The sequence below is a fragment of the Etheostoma spectabile genome, chromosome 20 (genome assembly GCF_008692095.1).
Source record: "Etheostoma spectabile isolate EspeVRDwgs_2016 chromosome 20, UIUC_Espe_1.0, whole genome shotgun sequence".
Taxonomy (NCBI): domain Eukaryota; kingdom Metazoa; phylum Chordata; class Actinopteri; order Perciformes; family Percidae; genus Etheostoma; species Etheostoma spectabile.
Genome location: NC_045752.1, coordinates 7,919,974 through 7,935,378, shown reverse-complemented (window position 1 = coordinate 7,935,378; position 15,405 = coordinate 7,919,974). Strand labels below are relative to the sequence as shown.

At 38.4% G+C, this 15,405-nt stretch overlaps 2 protein-coding genes across 3 annotated transcripts in view; one reads left to right on the top strand and one right to left on the bottom strand.

The window, feature by feature from the left end:
- Positions 1-2,962, top strand: part of LOC116669889 (peptidase M20 domain-containing protein 2) — a 9,671-nt gene extending 6,709 nt beyond the window's left edge. The window contains exon 8 of the mRNA XM_032499972.1: positions 2,499-2,962. Within this exon, the coding sequence (XP_032355863.1) occupies positions 2,499-2,535 (37 nt within the window). The 3' untranslated portion in view covers positions 2,536-2,962. The remainder of the gene's footprint in view (positions 1-2,498) is intronic.
- Positions 1-12,693, bottom strand: part of LOC116669887 (gamma-aminobutyric acid receptor subunit rho-1) — a 32,158-nt gene extending 19,465 nt beyond the window's left edge. Inside the window, exons 1-10 of one of the 2 annotated variants that reach the window (XR_004326903.1) lie at positions 12,578-12,693; positions 6,901-6,951; positions 6,683-6,789; positions 5,708-5,775; positions 4,922-5,145; positions 4,737-4,819; positions 3,829-3,969; positions 3,227-3,379; positions 2,487-2,683; positions 287-980 (exon numbers count right to left, since the gene is read on the bottom strand). Coding sequence is in view for 1 of the 2 variants with exons in the window: in XM_032499969.1 (XP_032355860.1) it covers positions 678-980; positions 2,487-2,683; positions 3,227-3,379; positions 3,829-3,969; positions 4,737-4,819; positions 4,922-5,145; positions 5,708-5,775; positions 6,683-6,789; positions 6,901-6,951; positions 12,578-12,684 (1,434 nt within the window). In the remaining variant the exon portion in view is untranslated. Of the gene's footprint in view, positions 1-54; positions 981-2,486; positions 2,684-3,226; positions 3,380-3,828; positions 3,970-4,736; positions 4,820-4,921; positions 5,146-5,707; positions 5,776-6,682; positions 6,790-6,900; positions 6,952-12,577 lie in introns of those variants that run through there. The other variant, XM_032499969.1, reaches the window with a different exon arrangement.
- Positions 12,694-15,405: the final 2,712 nt, after the last annotated feature.

Below are 15,405 nucleotides of genomic sequence, written 5' to 3'. Positions count from 1 at the left end.
TATATATATATATATATATATAAATATATAAGTAACTAAAATATGATTTGACAATTCAATTACTCAGCCTGTTTTAGCGGTGGTGGGAGGTTGATAACCTAACCTTCTTCTTGCTTTAGCTTCATGATTACTGTACAGACATGTGAGTGGTATACATTTTGTTATCTAACTTTCTACCCAAATGCAAATAAGCCAAACTATTCCTGAAAGTATTTTAATTTGCCATTGATTGTCAAGTCTAGTTCATAAGCCAAGGTTTTCTGTTCACATTTTTTGGATCAAGAACTGCATCAAGAACTGAAATGTCGCCGAGTTAAAATGCACAGGTCCGTGTTTGTGCGTCTCACTGTGCAGTAAGTCCTGAGGCGAAAATATCCAAATGTCTTTCTATCACCTGCACTGATAGTTACAACATGAAGCCACATAGATTTGATGGAGTGAAAAACAGCGATGACTTTTCTTTGTGTCAGTAGCTCATTTATAAACTCTTCTGTTTTAAGGGGCTGGGTTGAGAAGGCAATGGCAATCTGTTAATTGTCCCCATGCATCTTAAGTGCAGTTTCTGGGTCTGAAAAGCATCAATTGCAATGTTATTTTTCTGCTCCTCTACAAATGAGCCAAGCTTCTGAAGTCTCATCATTAACAACTCTCACAAGAATCTACTTCTGCATCCCTGGTTAAGAGTAGATGGACCAATAGATGATGTTAAAGAGGATGTACGCTCCAGGAAACACAACCCTTGAGTACTTGTCTATGGCGTGGGTGTCTATCCAAATGTTCACATAGCCTCTGGATGGCTTCACCTGGCTTGCAATCTGCGGGTCATTCAACGACACCTGGGCCAACATTCGATCCTGGCGACCACCGTTCTCTGGCATCCCATAATTCCCTGTGTTGTTTATATCCATGGACCCATAGCCAGTGATCTGGGGGTCGATCATCATCTCATCAGGGTTGCCAATGCCGCATGTACACGGCAGCTAGAGAGGTAAAAAGTCAGCTTTTGAAATCTGTTTATTGTAAATGTTACTTTCTGTAAAGTCATTAACTAAAGAAAGAATATAAAGACATCACTTTGTTAAATGCTTATAATTTTTCTGCACACTCTGGACCGTTAAATAACTTTGGCATGAAACATTTATACAAGGATGTTTGTGATGGAAATGTTCCTTAGGGGTAGATGGCTCCATATGCTGCAGCAGTTGGCAAATGAAGAATAGCAATATAGTACACAAGCTGTAGTCCCAGAATTTGCCATAGCCCTGAGGGCAGCTTAGAGTGAAAAATATTCATCTGTTTACTGGAAATTCACATAAAGTATTAATTCATGTTTCTACCAGCTTAGAAATATGTTAATTTGTAAAATAGTTTTAATATAAAATCAGGTCAACCTTGTCCTGGGTTGACTTAGATAGAGCTATCAACATATCTGTTTCACTACAGCTGTCTGCTTTCTTGCTTTTAATGAGAACATATTTCATATCTGCAGCTAATACAGGATGTAAACATATTTTATCAGTAGACCATTTCATATTTAGGGAATTTAAATCAGGATGAGAGCTTTCAAGTAAGCTTTATGGTGTTCCACCAGTGGTACACTCTTGCTATGTATAACTTATAAGTACTGATAATTTAGACTCATATGTTTTGTCAGGTGGTCATGTTTAAAAAGAAAGTCCTTAAGAAAAAGGAGAGGCTCTCTGCACACTAAAATTTCAAGCTCCCAAGATGAATAGCCCAGGTACAATGCACGACAGAATATACAACTAAAACCTTAAACAAATGATGTGAAGTGGGTGATAAAGGGTTAAACTATAACTCCAAGAACGATAAGGATATGTCCTCTGCATAGATGCAAAGGTATGTGGCTAGGGTTCAATTTCGGGGAAAAACTGCATCAAAAAAGAAGAATATATTTGTATCACAGTTAAACTGACTTAATAATTTATGACAACATTGGCAAAGTATTTGCTTCCTCATTTCTACTTGCACAAAAAAGAAGAGAATGAGCCGGTCACACATTCATTACTTACAATCTGTATGAAAAAATTTGATTTAATCAAATCACTCAATAAGAATAAATCTTTTTTTTACTGTTACAGAAGGAGGCGCTATTACATTGAGTTCTGAACCAGAGTATGTTATGCTGACTGGATGTTGACTCTAGTTAAGAAAGACCATAGACAGTATATTATTTGTTTTTAGCAAGAGACATGGGAAAGTAACCAACTTGTAAATATGTCATGCCTGTCTGTTTGTATTAAACTTGCAAATGTATTTGGATGTTGTTGACCTTCAGTTATTCCTTAGAAGATAGAACAGTGTGCATGCAATTAAAAAAGTAAACCAGAGAGATTATTACACTGGTTTGGTAATGTTAAACTATCTGTGTGAACACATTAAAAGATCAACATTTCATAGGTTGACTGTGTTTTTAACTGCAGGCAATGAACAACCACAGGAAAGTCACATAAAATAACACTTACTCTCTCCCTTAGTTTCCTCTCTTTCCTCTCCTGTACAGTGGAGAGGTAGTTGACTGCCGCATACTCTATCACCGAGAGGAAGACAAAGACAAAACTGACCCAGAGGTAAATGTCCACTGCCTTGATGTAGGAGACCCGCGGCATGGAGGCGTTGACCCCGGTGATGATGGTGGACATGGTCAGCACTGTGGTGATGCCTGGAGTAAAACACGCAAACAGTTTAGTCACATCAGAGAGCTTGCGTATTACAGGGCTGGGAAGGTAAAATTGTTAAATACTAAATATCATAGAAAGGGCTGTACATGAGAAATATTTCATATTGTGATGCAATAATATATATTTCTATTTGTGTACTGTATTTATTTTTTAATGTAATATTTGTTTTTTAACAGTTTTTTGTTAATCACTGTTGGAACGATCTGTAAATGCTCTCCCACCTCCACAGAAGGGTCAGAGGTCAGTCTCAGCTTCAGGACGAAAAAACACATGACTGACGTATTTAATGATTTCCTCTATACACTTCAGCAGGGCAAATGTTTCCCTATATGAGAGCCATAATCCAAAACTTGTGTTAAATCACTCATTTAACATTTCAGAGCTCATAGACATCCTGTGGCAAGGTGCTGCAAGTCGAATCAAACGTTGTGGAAGGGAATGGGAACCACTGCACTGTTACTCTGCTTTTTTTAGAGCTAGTTTCTTTGTTAAGGCCATGCCCTGTAAAGGAAACTCTACCCTACCTAGTGGCACCCTGGCGGGGACGGCCCTGCGATCAATCCAGAAGGACACCCAGGACAGCATGACCATCAGAGTAGCAGGGAAGTAAGTCTGCAGCAGGAAGAAGAAGATGTGGCGCCGCAGGGTGAAGTGGATGTACAAACGATTGTACCAGCCTGGTGAGAAGAAATACCATCATTAAGTTGTCATGTGTTAGCGGCAAATACCCCACACAAACACTCAAAGCAGAGGTTCCCAGCTATTGTGGCAGGGAGAGATAGGTTGCAAAACCATTTTTTGTGCTTCAGGTTGATCTGGAGTGCTAGTGGAATGTAGTCATAAGACGGCTGCAGGGCTGTCACGTTAGCTTTCCAGCAGCCCGAGAGTGGTTGGCAGTAGTTTAATTCATTTTGTTGTTCATTTTGTCACTGTAAGGATTAACTATTAGTACATTCTTCTTGGTGTAACATTCAAAAGGACATGTAAGGAAGACTCAATCCTTTAGTCGGAAAAGGCTTATAAAGTAAAATGAGATTTAGTGAAGTTGCTTCACACTTGTTCCATTTGCATAATCGGTTCATTTTACTGTGTGTAATAGACATGCTTGTGTTGTGGATTACAGTACCTGTGCTGCTGTAGAAAGCCAGCTTGGTGGTGGTGTGAAATTTCTGGATGAGGAACTGGGACAGAGATATTCTCTCGTCCGTGTTCAGGGATTCGTTGCCTTTCTTCCAGTACAACATCAGGTCGTCATCTGTGTACGCATCTGGAGGGAGAAGAAGTAAAAGTGAGCACATCTGGAATGAACCAAATCAGGATAGACTTGGTCTGAAAAAAATGTGTGCAGATTTAACAAGACAAGACTGCAATTCTAAAGCACCACCAGCCGTCTCTGGTGACTGTAATGTTCATTTCACCGTCTGATTTTTGAGTCTTAGAGTTTCACCAGCAGAGGAGCTAAGGGGATACTAGAGGAGAGGCATGGCATGATGTATCTGAGATTTCATGAGATATCTGGTGAGCAAACTTGACATTTGGGCCTGAGGAGAGTGCAAATGTAGTGTCAAAAATGGAAATGAAAAAGAGTTTGAATGTGTTTAGTAAATGTTAATAACTCTTGTATATAGTGAAACGTTTGGCACGTTAATGGCGCTAGAAGAAAGGTCAGAGAGGTTGGACTGAGAAAGATGATTACGTAAGCCAATTTCACGGAAATCAAGACTTTTTTCAAATATTAGGCCATGAGTCAAAAGGAAACTTTGACCTGATCCAATCCAATCCACTTTATTTATATAGCACGATTTTAACAAACACAAGGTTTCCAAAGTGCTCCACAAAATGATAATACAGAATAAATAGATAACACAATAAAAGCACAAATATAATAAGGTATAATAAAATAAAAACAATAAAATGCACTGCCGGCATGTGGTAGTGATGGGGGTGCTTATTAGATGGATCACTGTGTTAGCAGTGAAATGTTTTTATTTTTTTGCTAAAATATTTGTTCATATTTTTTATGAATCCACTCACAGCTCTCAATCTCCAGCGAGCAGGTTTGGGTGTCCAGAGGGAAGCGGCTGAGGTCCATGTTACACATGGCAGTGACAGTGACTCTGCAGAGAAAAATTGTATTGTTGTATAATAAAAAAAGAAGCCACTCGATCTCCTAGTGTGAGTTTTTTGGCTTAAGTTAAGGCTCCTGTCTATGTGTTTACCTGAGACTGTAGAGGACGTTGCCATCCGGGTAAACCCTCAGCATGACGTTATCAGTTGTGGTGTCGTGGATAAAAGAGCGCTTAGAGTGGACGAAGAACATGTCAGGAACCCAAATCTTTTTCACCAGACGACTGTCAAAGGTCATGCTCTGGTTGTTGGTGCTCGGGAACGACAGCCGCTCGTCCTTCCAGTAGTGACGCAGGTACAGTGTCATGGTAAAATCCTACAGGAAGAAAAGAAACTTGTACTTTGATGCTTTACATTTGTAAAAGTACCAATACAACAATGTGAAAAATACTTCAAGTAAAAGTCCTGCATTCAAAATGTTACCTAAATAAAAGTATTATCAGCTTCATGTACTGAAAGAATCAAAGTAATAGTAATGGTTGTGCTATTTATTTACATTGTATACAGTTAGGCTGTTTAGGTTCCCAACCTAGGGGTCGGGGCCTCAAGATAAATCTGAAGGGTTGTGAGATGATCAACAAGTAGAAAAAGAATACAGTTCTGATACACAAATATGTTACTTTTCTGAAACCTTTCTCTAATCTCTTTCTGTTTTTGCAAAATATTAGATCATTTAAAACCAAGAACTATCTTATAGACATCTAAGTAGGTAAGAAGGAACCACTGGTTTAATCTTTAGCAACACATTGTGTTTTTTACATCTTGTGTTTTTAATGTAAGATCTTAACTCTAGCTGTCAGATAAATAACGTGATGTAAAAAGTATATTTCACTATGATATGCAGTGGAGTACTAGAAGTTGAATACTTTCTTACTTACCATATCCACCTCCGAGATGGTGTCCAGACTTTCAACCTGAACATCCACTCCAACAGGAATTGGAGGACCTGAAAGAAACTCATGTTAGAATAAATGCAAACGTGCAGAGTTGTTATTTTCCTGCATAGAAGCTTGTTGAGCTCCTCCTGATTTTGGATGTGCCAGTGGGTAAAACAGTAAAGGTGACCATAAGAGAGACTGATTGAACCTTTAGTTTTGAAAAAGAAATTTTGCAATCCAAAAAAGAACACAATCACAATCCCACAATTGTAGAGCAACTGCTGGAGCCACAACTGTGTCAGTCTGGCTGGGATTCTACTTTTGACCTATTTATTTTTTTTCTACTCTGCATCATCCTCAAATAGTACACAAATACAATTAGGTCACAACAATTGAGTTAAAGTTGATGCAGCAGTAGAGGAGATCCAGCTCTCTTTCCCACTTCCACCTAAGACGCAGCGAAAGGTTTCTGCGAGGCGCACTTGGTGAGCTTTGTCGTGTGATTAAAAGTAGTCACAGTTTGACATAAAAAAAGACCTTCAAAGCCTCATGGCTGATTGTTTGTAGTTAAATACAGCTCTTCTGTTTGTGGTAATTTGCCTAAAATGACAAATAAAAAGAACTAAAGACAGCCAAAAAGATTATAAATATATTTCATTGCTGTCATTTAGTAAAACAAAAGCCTGTGTGCCTTTCTGACATGAAAACTAATATACAGTAATGATGCAAAAGATGTGTATTAACACTCATGTGACGCAAAGAAGTGAGCTGCAATTGGAAACCCCGGCAGAGCTTGCACGGATGGTGTTCTCTCCAAGAGTTTAATGCTTTTAGTTACAGTTTGACCCAAACCAATGACCACTGCACACATCTTATCCAGCTGAGCGTGCCGCCTGCCCAGCACGCCTGAGCTTTACAAATAAAACCTGTTTTATTTAAAAGCACTTCCATATGAAGTTACATTCATTTTCTGACCTCCAAAGGCTGGCCTCATGGTGAAATCATGGTCTTCTATTCTCAGGAGTTGCTCAGATTTTGTCATCAAAGATTTAGTCATGTCTGGACTTCGTTTGTAAATTGGGCTGTAAAAACAAAAGAAAAAAAAGAAATGCTGTGTTGATTCAATGCCAAAATGAGTTAGCCAAAGAATCAATATTACTTTGAAAATGTAATCAAAGATTTTGAAAACTCACCTTCCGGTTTTTTGACCACCACCCCCATCCATTCTGGTCTCTCTTCGTGACCTGATTGGTTAACAAGAGTAATAAATAAATAAATGAGAACATCTATCACAAGTGGCAGTAGCACAACATTAAAGGTTCAAGGTGCCTTTATTGTCATTTCTAAGCACTTACACACACACACAAACGTTTTGTCCTCTTCATTTAACCATGCTCTACATAAGAGCAGCACCTTGATCTCTGTGAAACTAAAATAGTCACTGTTCACTATTTTCTAATGAAGTTTAACAGTCTAAAAATGTATTGAAAAAACAATCAGCAGATTAATCAATGATTAAAGTAATCATTGGCTGGAGAGAAATTATTATGTCTAAAGCCTAAATCTACATGGTGGTAGAGTAGGGGCAAAAATTACACTTCTAACTTCCAAAGATTGTTTGGCACTGCCGACTGTTTATTTACAGTACAGATTGTTTACATATACATTTGCAATACCGTACTTTAACTGTAATATGCAATTACTTTCCACTGCACTTCAATTTGGATAGTTTCTGCCCAAACTTTATTTGTACTACCTTAAATCCATTGTTGTCTTGTTAAATCCACTTGTATATTATATTCAGTACATATCCAGCAGAAAATTTTGTTCACAATGCTGGTTATCTATATATTATATTCATAGGACAAATCTATCTGTAAAATTCTGTTTATAATAGTATTCTTCTCTATATTTATTCAGTACATATCAATGGCTTGCACTTACGGAACCATTGTATATCCTGCACTTGCTGCTATTGCACTTCTGGTTAGACCAAAACTGCATTTCATTGCCTTGTACCTGTACCGGTGTAATGACAATAAAGTGCAATCTAATCTAATCTAATCAAAGAAGGGTAAAAGAGCATTTCCTCGTCAGGAAGCTCTTCTCTGGTGTCACTTTTCAAGAAGGCTGCCTCTGTATTCTTGTCTTTTAGAACGCTTTTCAGGCCAGAAACAGCGATAGAGGTAGGGGAATTTTTTTTTCTCCAAAAACCCTAAAATGGATTATTAGAGTAGAGCATGCTGTGACAGACATGGACAAATCCCTGTGACAACCACTGACATGCATCAAGGAAATACCACAGAGGAAGAGAGAGAGGGAGAGAGAGCAGGGGAGGGATAAAGGGACGGCAAGTAAACAGAAATAAATGCAATAGGAAACGGTGAGAAGAAGGTTTTACTGGCGAGCTGCAGAGCTCTGATGGGCAATGGGTGCTACTCGTCTGTGTCCTTCCAGCAGCTGGTTCCTAATCCTCTTGGCAGAAATGCCTCTCCAATCCCCCTCTCTGCCTGCCTACACCACACAGTAGACCGCCTGTCTGCACATTGTCTCTGCTCTGCCATGGACCTGCATGCATGCATCGCTGCAGGGGTTGCATCAGGGTAAATGGGCCAGATTCCTGCAAAGGTCGTTCTGGATACATTACTGTACAGTATGCAATTTTAGACTTATTTTAAACATATATCATTGGTATATAGATGGTGGGATGAAACTACAGTAAGCATTTACTACTACAAGTACTGCTCTTAAGTACAATTTTGAGGGTACTTGAGTATTTCCATTTTATGCTAATTTATACTTTTTACTCCACTACATTTAAAGGACAAGTACTAGTTACTTTTCAGATTAAAATTATCAATACAAAACATAACGTAACATAACATTATTGTTAGTTAAGCTACCTGGCAGTTTATAAAAATATCAATATTAATATATACATATATATATAAAATAAACGTAAATATATATGTGGCAAAATAAATAACAAATCAGAACTACATTTTGACTAAATATGTAGCTAGCTAGGTACAGCAATATGCACGTGTGTTACTGTGAGGTGCTTTTAGATGAGTTACTTTTACAGTTTGTATGCTTTAGATCAAATGTGCTCATAGTGTGGCCTGTGTGCCAATGACGGTTTCTTTTTACTTTTAATAACACTACTGCGTCAATAACACTACTGCGTCAATAACACTACTGCGTCAATAACACTACTGCGTCAAACTTTGAGAGTTTGTATGGAGACCAGTGGCACTTGTTGCAGGACATTCTATCATCAATGCTAGTGCTGTTTAGCTAACGTTAGCAATGTTGGTGGACAATTTGGCAGTTTAATGTGGAAGTGAGATGGAAAAGCCAACACAGAAAAACTGCTGTATGGCCGAGGAGAAAAGAAAAGTTTCCAGAAAAATGCATCAACTCTTTTAAAGTTACTTCCTCTAACCTCCGGGGACAGATAAACAATAGATAGACAGCTCAAGGAATTTATTGTTAAACATCATTAACAATAATAATAATCATCATTATCATCATCATTGGGGGTGCCAGTTCACCTCCTGGGCCCTGCCAGGTGCCCTTGAGCAAGGCACAGAACCCCCAACTGCTCAGGGTACCTTTCCATGGGCAGCCCCCTCACTCTGACATCTCTCCATTTAGTGCATGTTTAGTGCAGGTACTGAGCATGTGTGTGTTATTCAGGCCTGTGTGTAATATCAACAGAGTGAAGATTGTAAATTCCCCTTGCAGGATTAATAAAGTATACATTATTATTACATTATTATGAGATTAAGTTCATTGTTAAGGTTGAACAGTTTCAACAAAGCTTATCTCTCCACCAGTCAGTCATTATAAATCTCATGAAAAGTAGTGAAACTGTAACACAGGCAAGTGGTGACATCTCACAAAATTGTAAGCCTTACAGTGATGGAGCTATACCTTATGTTCGGAACCCGTGAGGCCCTCAATCATATGCTGGCTCCCTAAACTGGCAATAAGCTATTAATACTTAGATAACCCCCGCTTTAAATGTTTATGTGTTTTATCATTGAAATGTGTTTTTCTGTCCCAATAATCATCCAGCTCGTACTCAAAATGATCCTTTAAACCCCATGAGGGTTTTCTCCTTAGATGTTTTCTTGTGTGCTTGTTTCCTCAAGGCAGTGAATGAAAATAAAATGTAAGTAATATAGTGAAAACTCCCACAACACACGCCAGCAGCATCCAGGCGCGTTTGCAATTTCACACTCAAAGAAAGGAGGATGAGGGTGATGAGAAACGGGGAGAAGAAAGGTTCAATTTCATCATAAGTATATGAGATTGTTCCCTTGCTTCTGGAAGAGCAATAACAGATTGAAATTTGATTTGTATTCTCAGACTGTGTGTTGTAGCAAAGAGAAGACATGATGTGAGAGGACTTTTAACTAGTTGGTGAAAAAAACACTGGTGTTTAGAGATTACAATGCATCTTTTCTGCCACTTGTGCTTTCTTGCCTTTTGAAGATTTACCACGCGTGATGAACGATTGTGCTCTTCTGCTTAATGATCATCTTAATCACCTTAGGGCTGAGATGATCACTTTAAAAGACTGTAATTTCACGGAGGATTGTTCAGCTTTAAAAAAGACAGCTTGAACTGTTTAACCCATATTCAATAATTCAGATTTTCCATTGTCATTCGCTCTGACAGTTTGTCAGAATGTACTGTAGGCCTACATATGAACCACCAGGTATGTAATATCAAACACATATATGTCACTCAAATGGAGGAGAATCTTAATAGCAAAGTCTCCTCTAATCTATAAATAACAGTTACACCATGGGAGGTGATACTGTATCTAAAGGCAGAGGGATTATATGATTTGACTGGGTTTGCTGAATATATTAATGCAAATCATTCAACGCTGATAGCGTTATGAGGTGACCACGCTGTACTTTGCCTGCTTGGGAAAAATGTATCATCTTCCCTAGAGATGAATGCAGACAGTTTCTTACTTGAAGACCTCAGGATGTGGTTAAGCTCTTTGCTGATTTTTTCTGGACAGAACATTTGCATTCTTCTCCCTATTTACTGTATATTCCCATGTTGTTCTCAACAAGTGTTCAGAGCCTTCTAGAGGTGTGAACGTAGCTGACTATTTTGGCAAGAGTATACCAAACATTTGCCGGTTCCGTCTTCTCAAATGTCAAGATTTGCTGCTTTTTTGTTACTTTTTCTTGGGTTTTGGTCTGTTGGTTGTATAAAGCAAGACATTTTAAGACATCAACTTTAGCAAAGTGTGATGGACATTTTCCACAATTGTTTGACATTTTATCATAAAAACTAAAATCAATAGATTCATAGATAATGACTATAATGATTAGTTGCCGTCCCAGTGAGTTATTTCTCTGTTTAAATCAGTTTCCAGCTGTTTAAAGCCATCTGGGGTTGTTATTTAAATTCATTCTGACAATTTTACTGTGCAAATAAACCATCATATTTTAAATACCTTACAACTGTTGCTTTAAACATGTAACCAACTCACTGAAATAATGATCACATTTGCATTTCTTATGTGTGTCACATACTAAGATGCTTTTTGCCTTTTTTGTTGCGTAAAAGCAAAATAAATTCCACTGCAGGTATGCAGGCTGCTCCTCACCGCACTGTTCCCTGCACTTAACAGCAATGACCAGACATCTGATATTCTTATTAGATATATTAACAGATTAGTCAATTGACAGAAAAATGAATCTGTATTTCTTTTGATAATCAATTTTTTTAAAGCAAAAATGGCAAATCTTTACAAGTCCTGCTTGTTAAATGTGAATATATGCTGCTTTTCTTTGTCTTGTATGACAGTAAACTCAATATATTTGGGTTATTTATGCTGAGTATTTAAAAAAGAAACTTGAAACAAACGCAATATTATTCTTAATATGTCATATACAATGTAGTGAAATGTAATTACTGCATTTAACCCATCCTAAGTATTTGGAGAAGTGGACAGCTATACATACAGCGTCCGGGGAGCAACTTGGAGTTCAGTGTCTTGCTCAGGGACACTTTGACATGTGGCCGGAGAAGCCTGGGATCGGACCGCCAATCATGTGGTTGAGGGGCGACCATTCTACCTCCTAGTCACAAGCCATAAGCTTTCTAAATACCGATTTCTTCACAGAAGATCAATATCATAAAGTGTTTTCATGCCACATTACGTGCCCCCAATTTAACTGAATCATTAAAATAATGATTATCAGCAAGTTCATCAGCATTTCTAATTTGAGTCAAAAAAGACGAAGATGCTAATAGATGATTTTGTAGAGTAAATGTTACATTCCTTCCACCACGGGTATGTCAGACGGTCCCTCCACATAGTGCTCCCTGCACTTAATAGCACAGATAAAACTAATAAACAAACACAAACCTTTCTATTCAAATCCCTTCCTATGTCAAATCCAATCCAATCAATAATATGCAGAATTGAAGGACTGATTCTCAGATCTAGTTCAGTCCCCGACTAAAACATCTAATCCATTGAACGCATTAACAAGGCAGCAATTAGCCTAAATAATCACCTGGAAATGACATTGGCTACAACTGCTGCCAGTGGGGAAAACAGTCATTAACTGGCCTGCAGCAGTTGTGGGGCAAGAGAACACAGCATTCCCTAATAGTGCATAAATAGATGTGGGGATTTGGGTCTCCCTCTCTCTCTCGCCGCTCTCCAATCTGCTGTCTGAATAAGTCTGTTTTCAGAGGGGGAGGGAGCAGCACAGGTGACCCAGGAAACACTGGCCAACATTGTGTAAACCTCAAAAAACGTCAATAAGAACATCATGAAGCTGAAAAAAAAAACATGCAATCCAGTGTCTGTGACTCCTTTGACATTACCTGCTCTGTTTGTAGGTCTCCAGCTTGTGACCCCTGGACTGGGCCAAGCTCCCAGCTGTTCCTGCGAGCCAAACACAGAAGAGCACAAGAACAGCATCCACCTGCATGGTTCACATTCCCCAGAGGACGAACCTCTCCTGTCAGTCAGAATCTACTCCCCTCAAGGATTCGGAGCACTCTGCCTTGCTGAGACATTCCCTTCTCCAGCGCCGGAGCCGACAAGAGGGAGGAAAAACAGCAACAGCAGCATCAGCTACACTGAGCTATTCTACGGCCTGAGTGGAAAACATCCTACGGTGCTTAATCTCCACAGTGGGAAAAGCAATTTTGACTAAACCCATAAATCCTTGAGCGTCAGATGGTACAGATTTGATCCCTGCAGCGGCGGATGTGCCTGCCTCTCTGTGCTCTGCTGTGCTCAGATATCCTGCACCCTGATGTGCTCTACTCCACTTTGCACCGCCCAGAAACACCAATTCTCACAATGATGCGGTGCGCTCATTTGTAAGGTCAATGGTTTAGAGATGCAGACTCACAGAGGCTGAGAGGAAGCTCTGTGTCTGATGTGAAAGGCTTCTCAGCTCCTTCTGTTGTGGGAGTCTCATGTCTGGCATGCCAAAATTCTCTACCAAAAGAAGAAAAAAAACATCTGCATTTCTGCTCGTTGGTGCTTGCAGGATTTCACGGTGAATGTAGGGTTTTATGATTGCAGTTGTTTTTTTCTCAGGGAACTCAGATTTGGGAATCTTTTTAGATGCACCAAATTATTAGCATACAGGTTACTTTTTTTTGTCGAATCCATCAGAAATAAGGCCAACAGAGTTTTTTTTAACAAGAGACCTAATTAAGCAACTGACTGTAATATTCACAGTAACTTTTAATGATTATTTTGATCTGTTTTACCAGAAAAAAACACAGGACTACATACATTTAGTCTTATAATCCACCATTTATCAATTTGCTTCAAACAATATATATATATATATATATATATTTATATTTATATATATATATATAAATATAAATATAAATAATAGGTGCTTTTGTTTGTTTAGTGATGCATTAGAGGCTGCAACACTATTTGTGTGTCAAGACGTGTCCGTCTGAATAAGCCAATCAAAAAACATCTCAGCACTGACGTCACCGGCCATGTGTCCATTTTTTTTTGCCGACTAAACAGTTGGATTATAAGATCATGAATTTGGGTTAGCTCCATGGACGTCAATCTGAAAATTGGTGTAAGTATGTTAAGCTTTTTTTTTTTGTGGATCCTTCTTTACAGTTGTCCTGCTGACCGAGCAAAAGTAATAATTGCACAACAAACAATGTCCTCTTTCTTATTATAACATTTGATTTAAACGCTCATCTTTTAGTTACTGTACTGAATTACAGTGGACCTTGTAATGGTGTCCAAATAATACCAATAATAAAAAATAAAACCTCTCCCAAGCATGGCATACAACAGAATTTAACTCACTTAAAACCACTTACATGTTATTAACTGCCAAGTCAGACAGGTGTTGGTCTTTTGTACTATCAGATTTGATGTAGCATCACAGCTTTGCAGGGTGAGTGAGAAAGCATGTTGTCACCACTAGTTGGAAGCAAAAACCCTGGTTATTAGACTATAGCAGTTACTCTTTGCACAATATCAATATTCGGCCGATATTTATTTTTCAATGTAAACATTCAACAAACAGAAAAGTCTGCACACAGTGACTTCTGCAGAAAATATGACTTAATGCAAAATATTATTTACTTATTAGTATTTACATTATTTAGTGACAATTTCTGCAGAAGACACAGATGTTTCAGTTTGTCCTATAGCACGCGTGCATGACATTTCACAGAAGAAGAAGTGGAGCGCATATCTTTACAGTCATTAGCATAAACAAACATGTTTGACAGGGATCCCTTAAATTTGGTTATTTAGCAATTGTGACTAAGATATAGGCTCCTGTACAGTTAGTGGGACATTTAAAAAAATAAACTTGCCAGCGCTCCCTGGAGGCTGTTTGTGCTTGGAACATATCTTCTGTACTACAGTAAAACCCACATATAAACCTATTCCATTATATGTGGGATAAACTCATATAAGCCAACTATAATGGCCATGGATATATATCGATCGATTTCTAATAATAACTTCCTATTCTGTCATTATTATGATGTATTGTAATATTTTTTTTCAACCATTTCAAATTCTTTTATATATATTTTTCTCCTTGGCAGGAATGGGCTCCCAACCTACTAACATTAAATGTCTTTAAAGCAAAACAAAAATCTTTATCTCTATTGCTACAGCAACAATTCAGTTCTCCTTAACACTTGATTGACGATGCAATGTGACATCGGGTTTAGATTTGAACATTTCCATCAAAAGTAGATCAGCACCTAAGGACTCTTACATCATCTACCTTTTTGACCTGAGTGACTTGAGTTGGCCCACATTCGGCAGAGTCAGACCAGCAGCTCCCCATCAACATGAGCTCTTGTGCTGTTTGTTCCTTCTGCATCCTTACTTCGACCCACTCCTATGTACTGTAGCTTTGAGCGTGGGATTTGAGTGTATATACTACGGCTAGTTTGAACAAAAAAGCACGAGTTTCCCAGTTTCCCCTGAGCTGACTCTTCACTGATGTTTCTATGTAGAACTACGTCACGCTCTGGCATTGGCCAATAAACGGTAGACAGTTTAAAAGTGTAATACTGCCCTGAGTTTAGTCTGTCAGAAAGACAGGTACAGTCTGTTCTCATGCTATACATTGTCCACAATAACTCCAACAAATCACATACGTTATGCTTAAATCCTAAATTCAAGCAGGTGG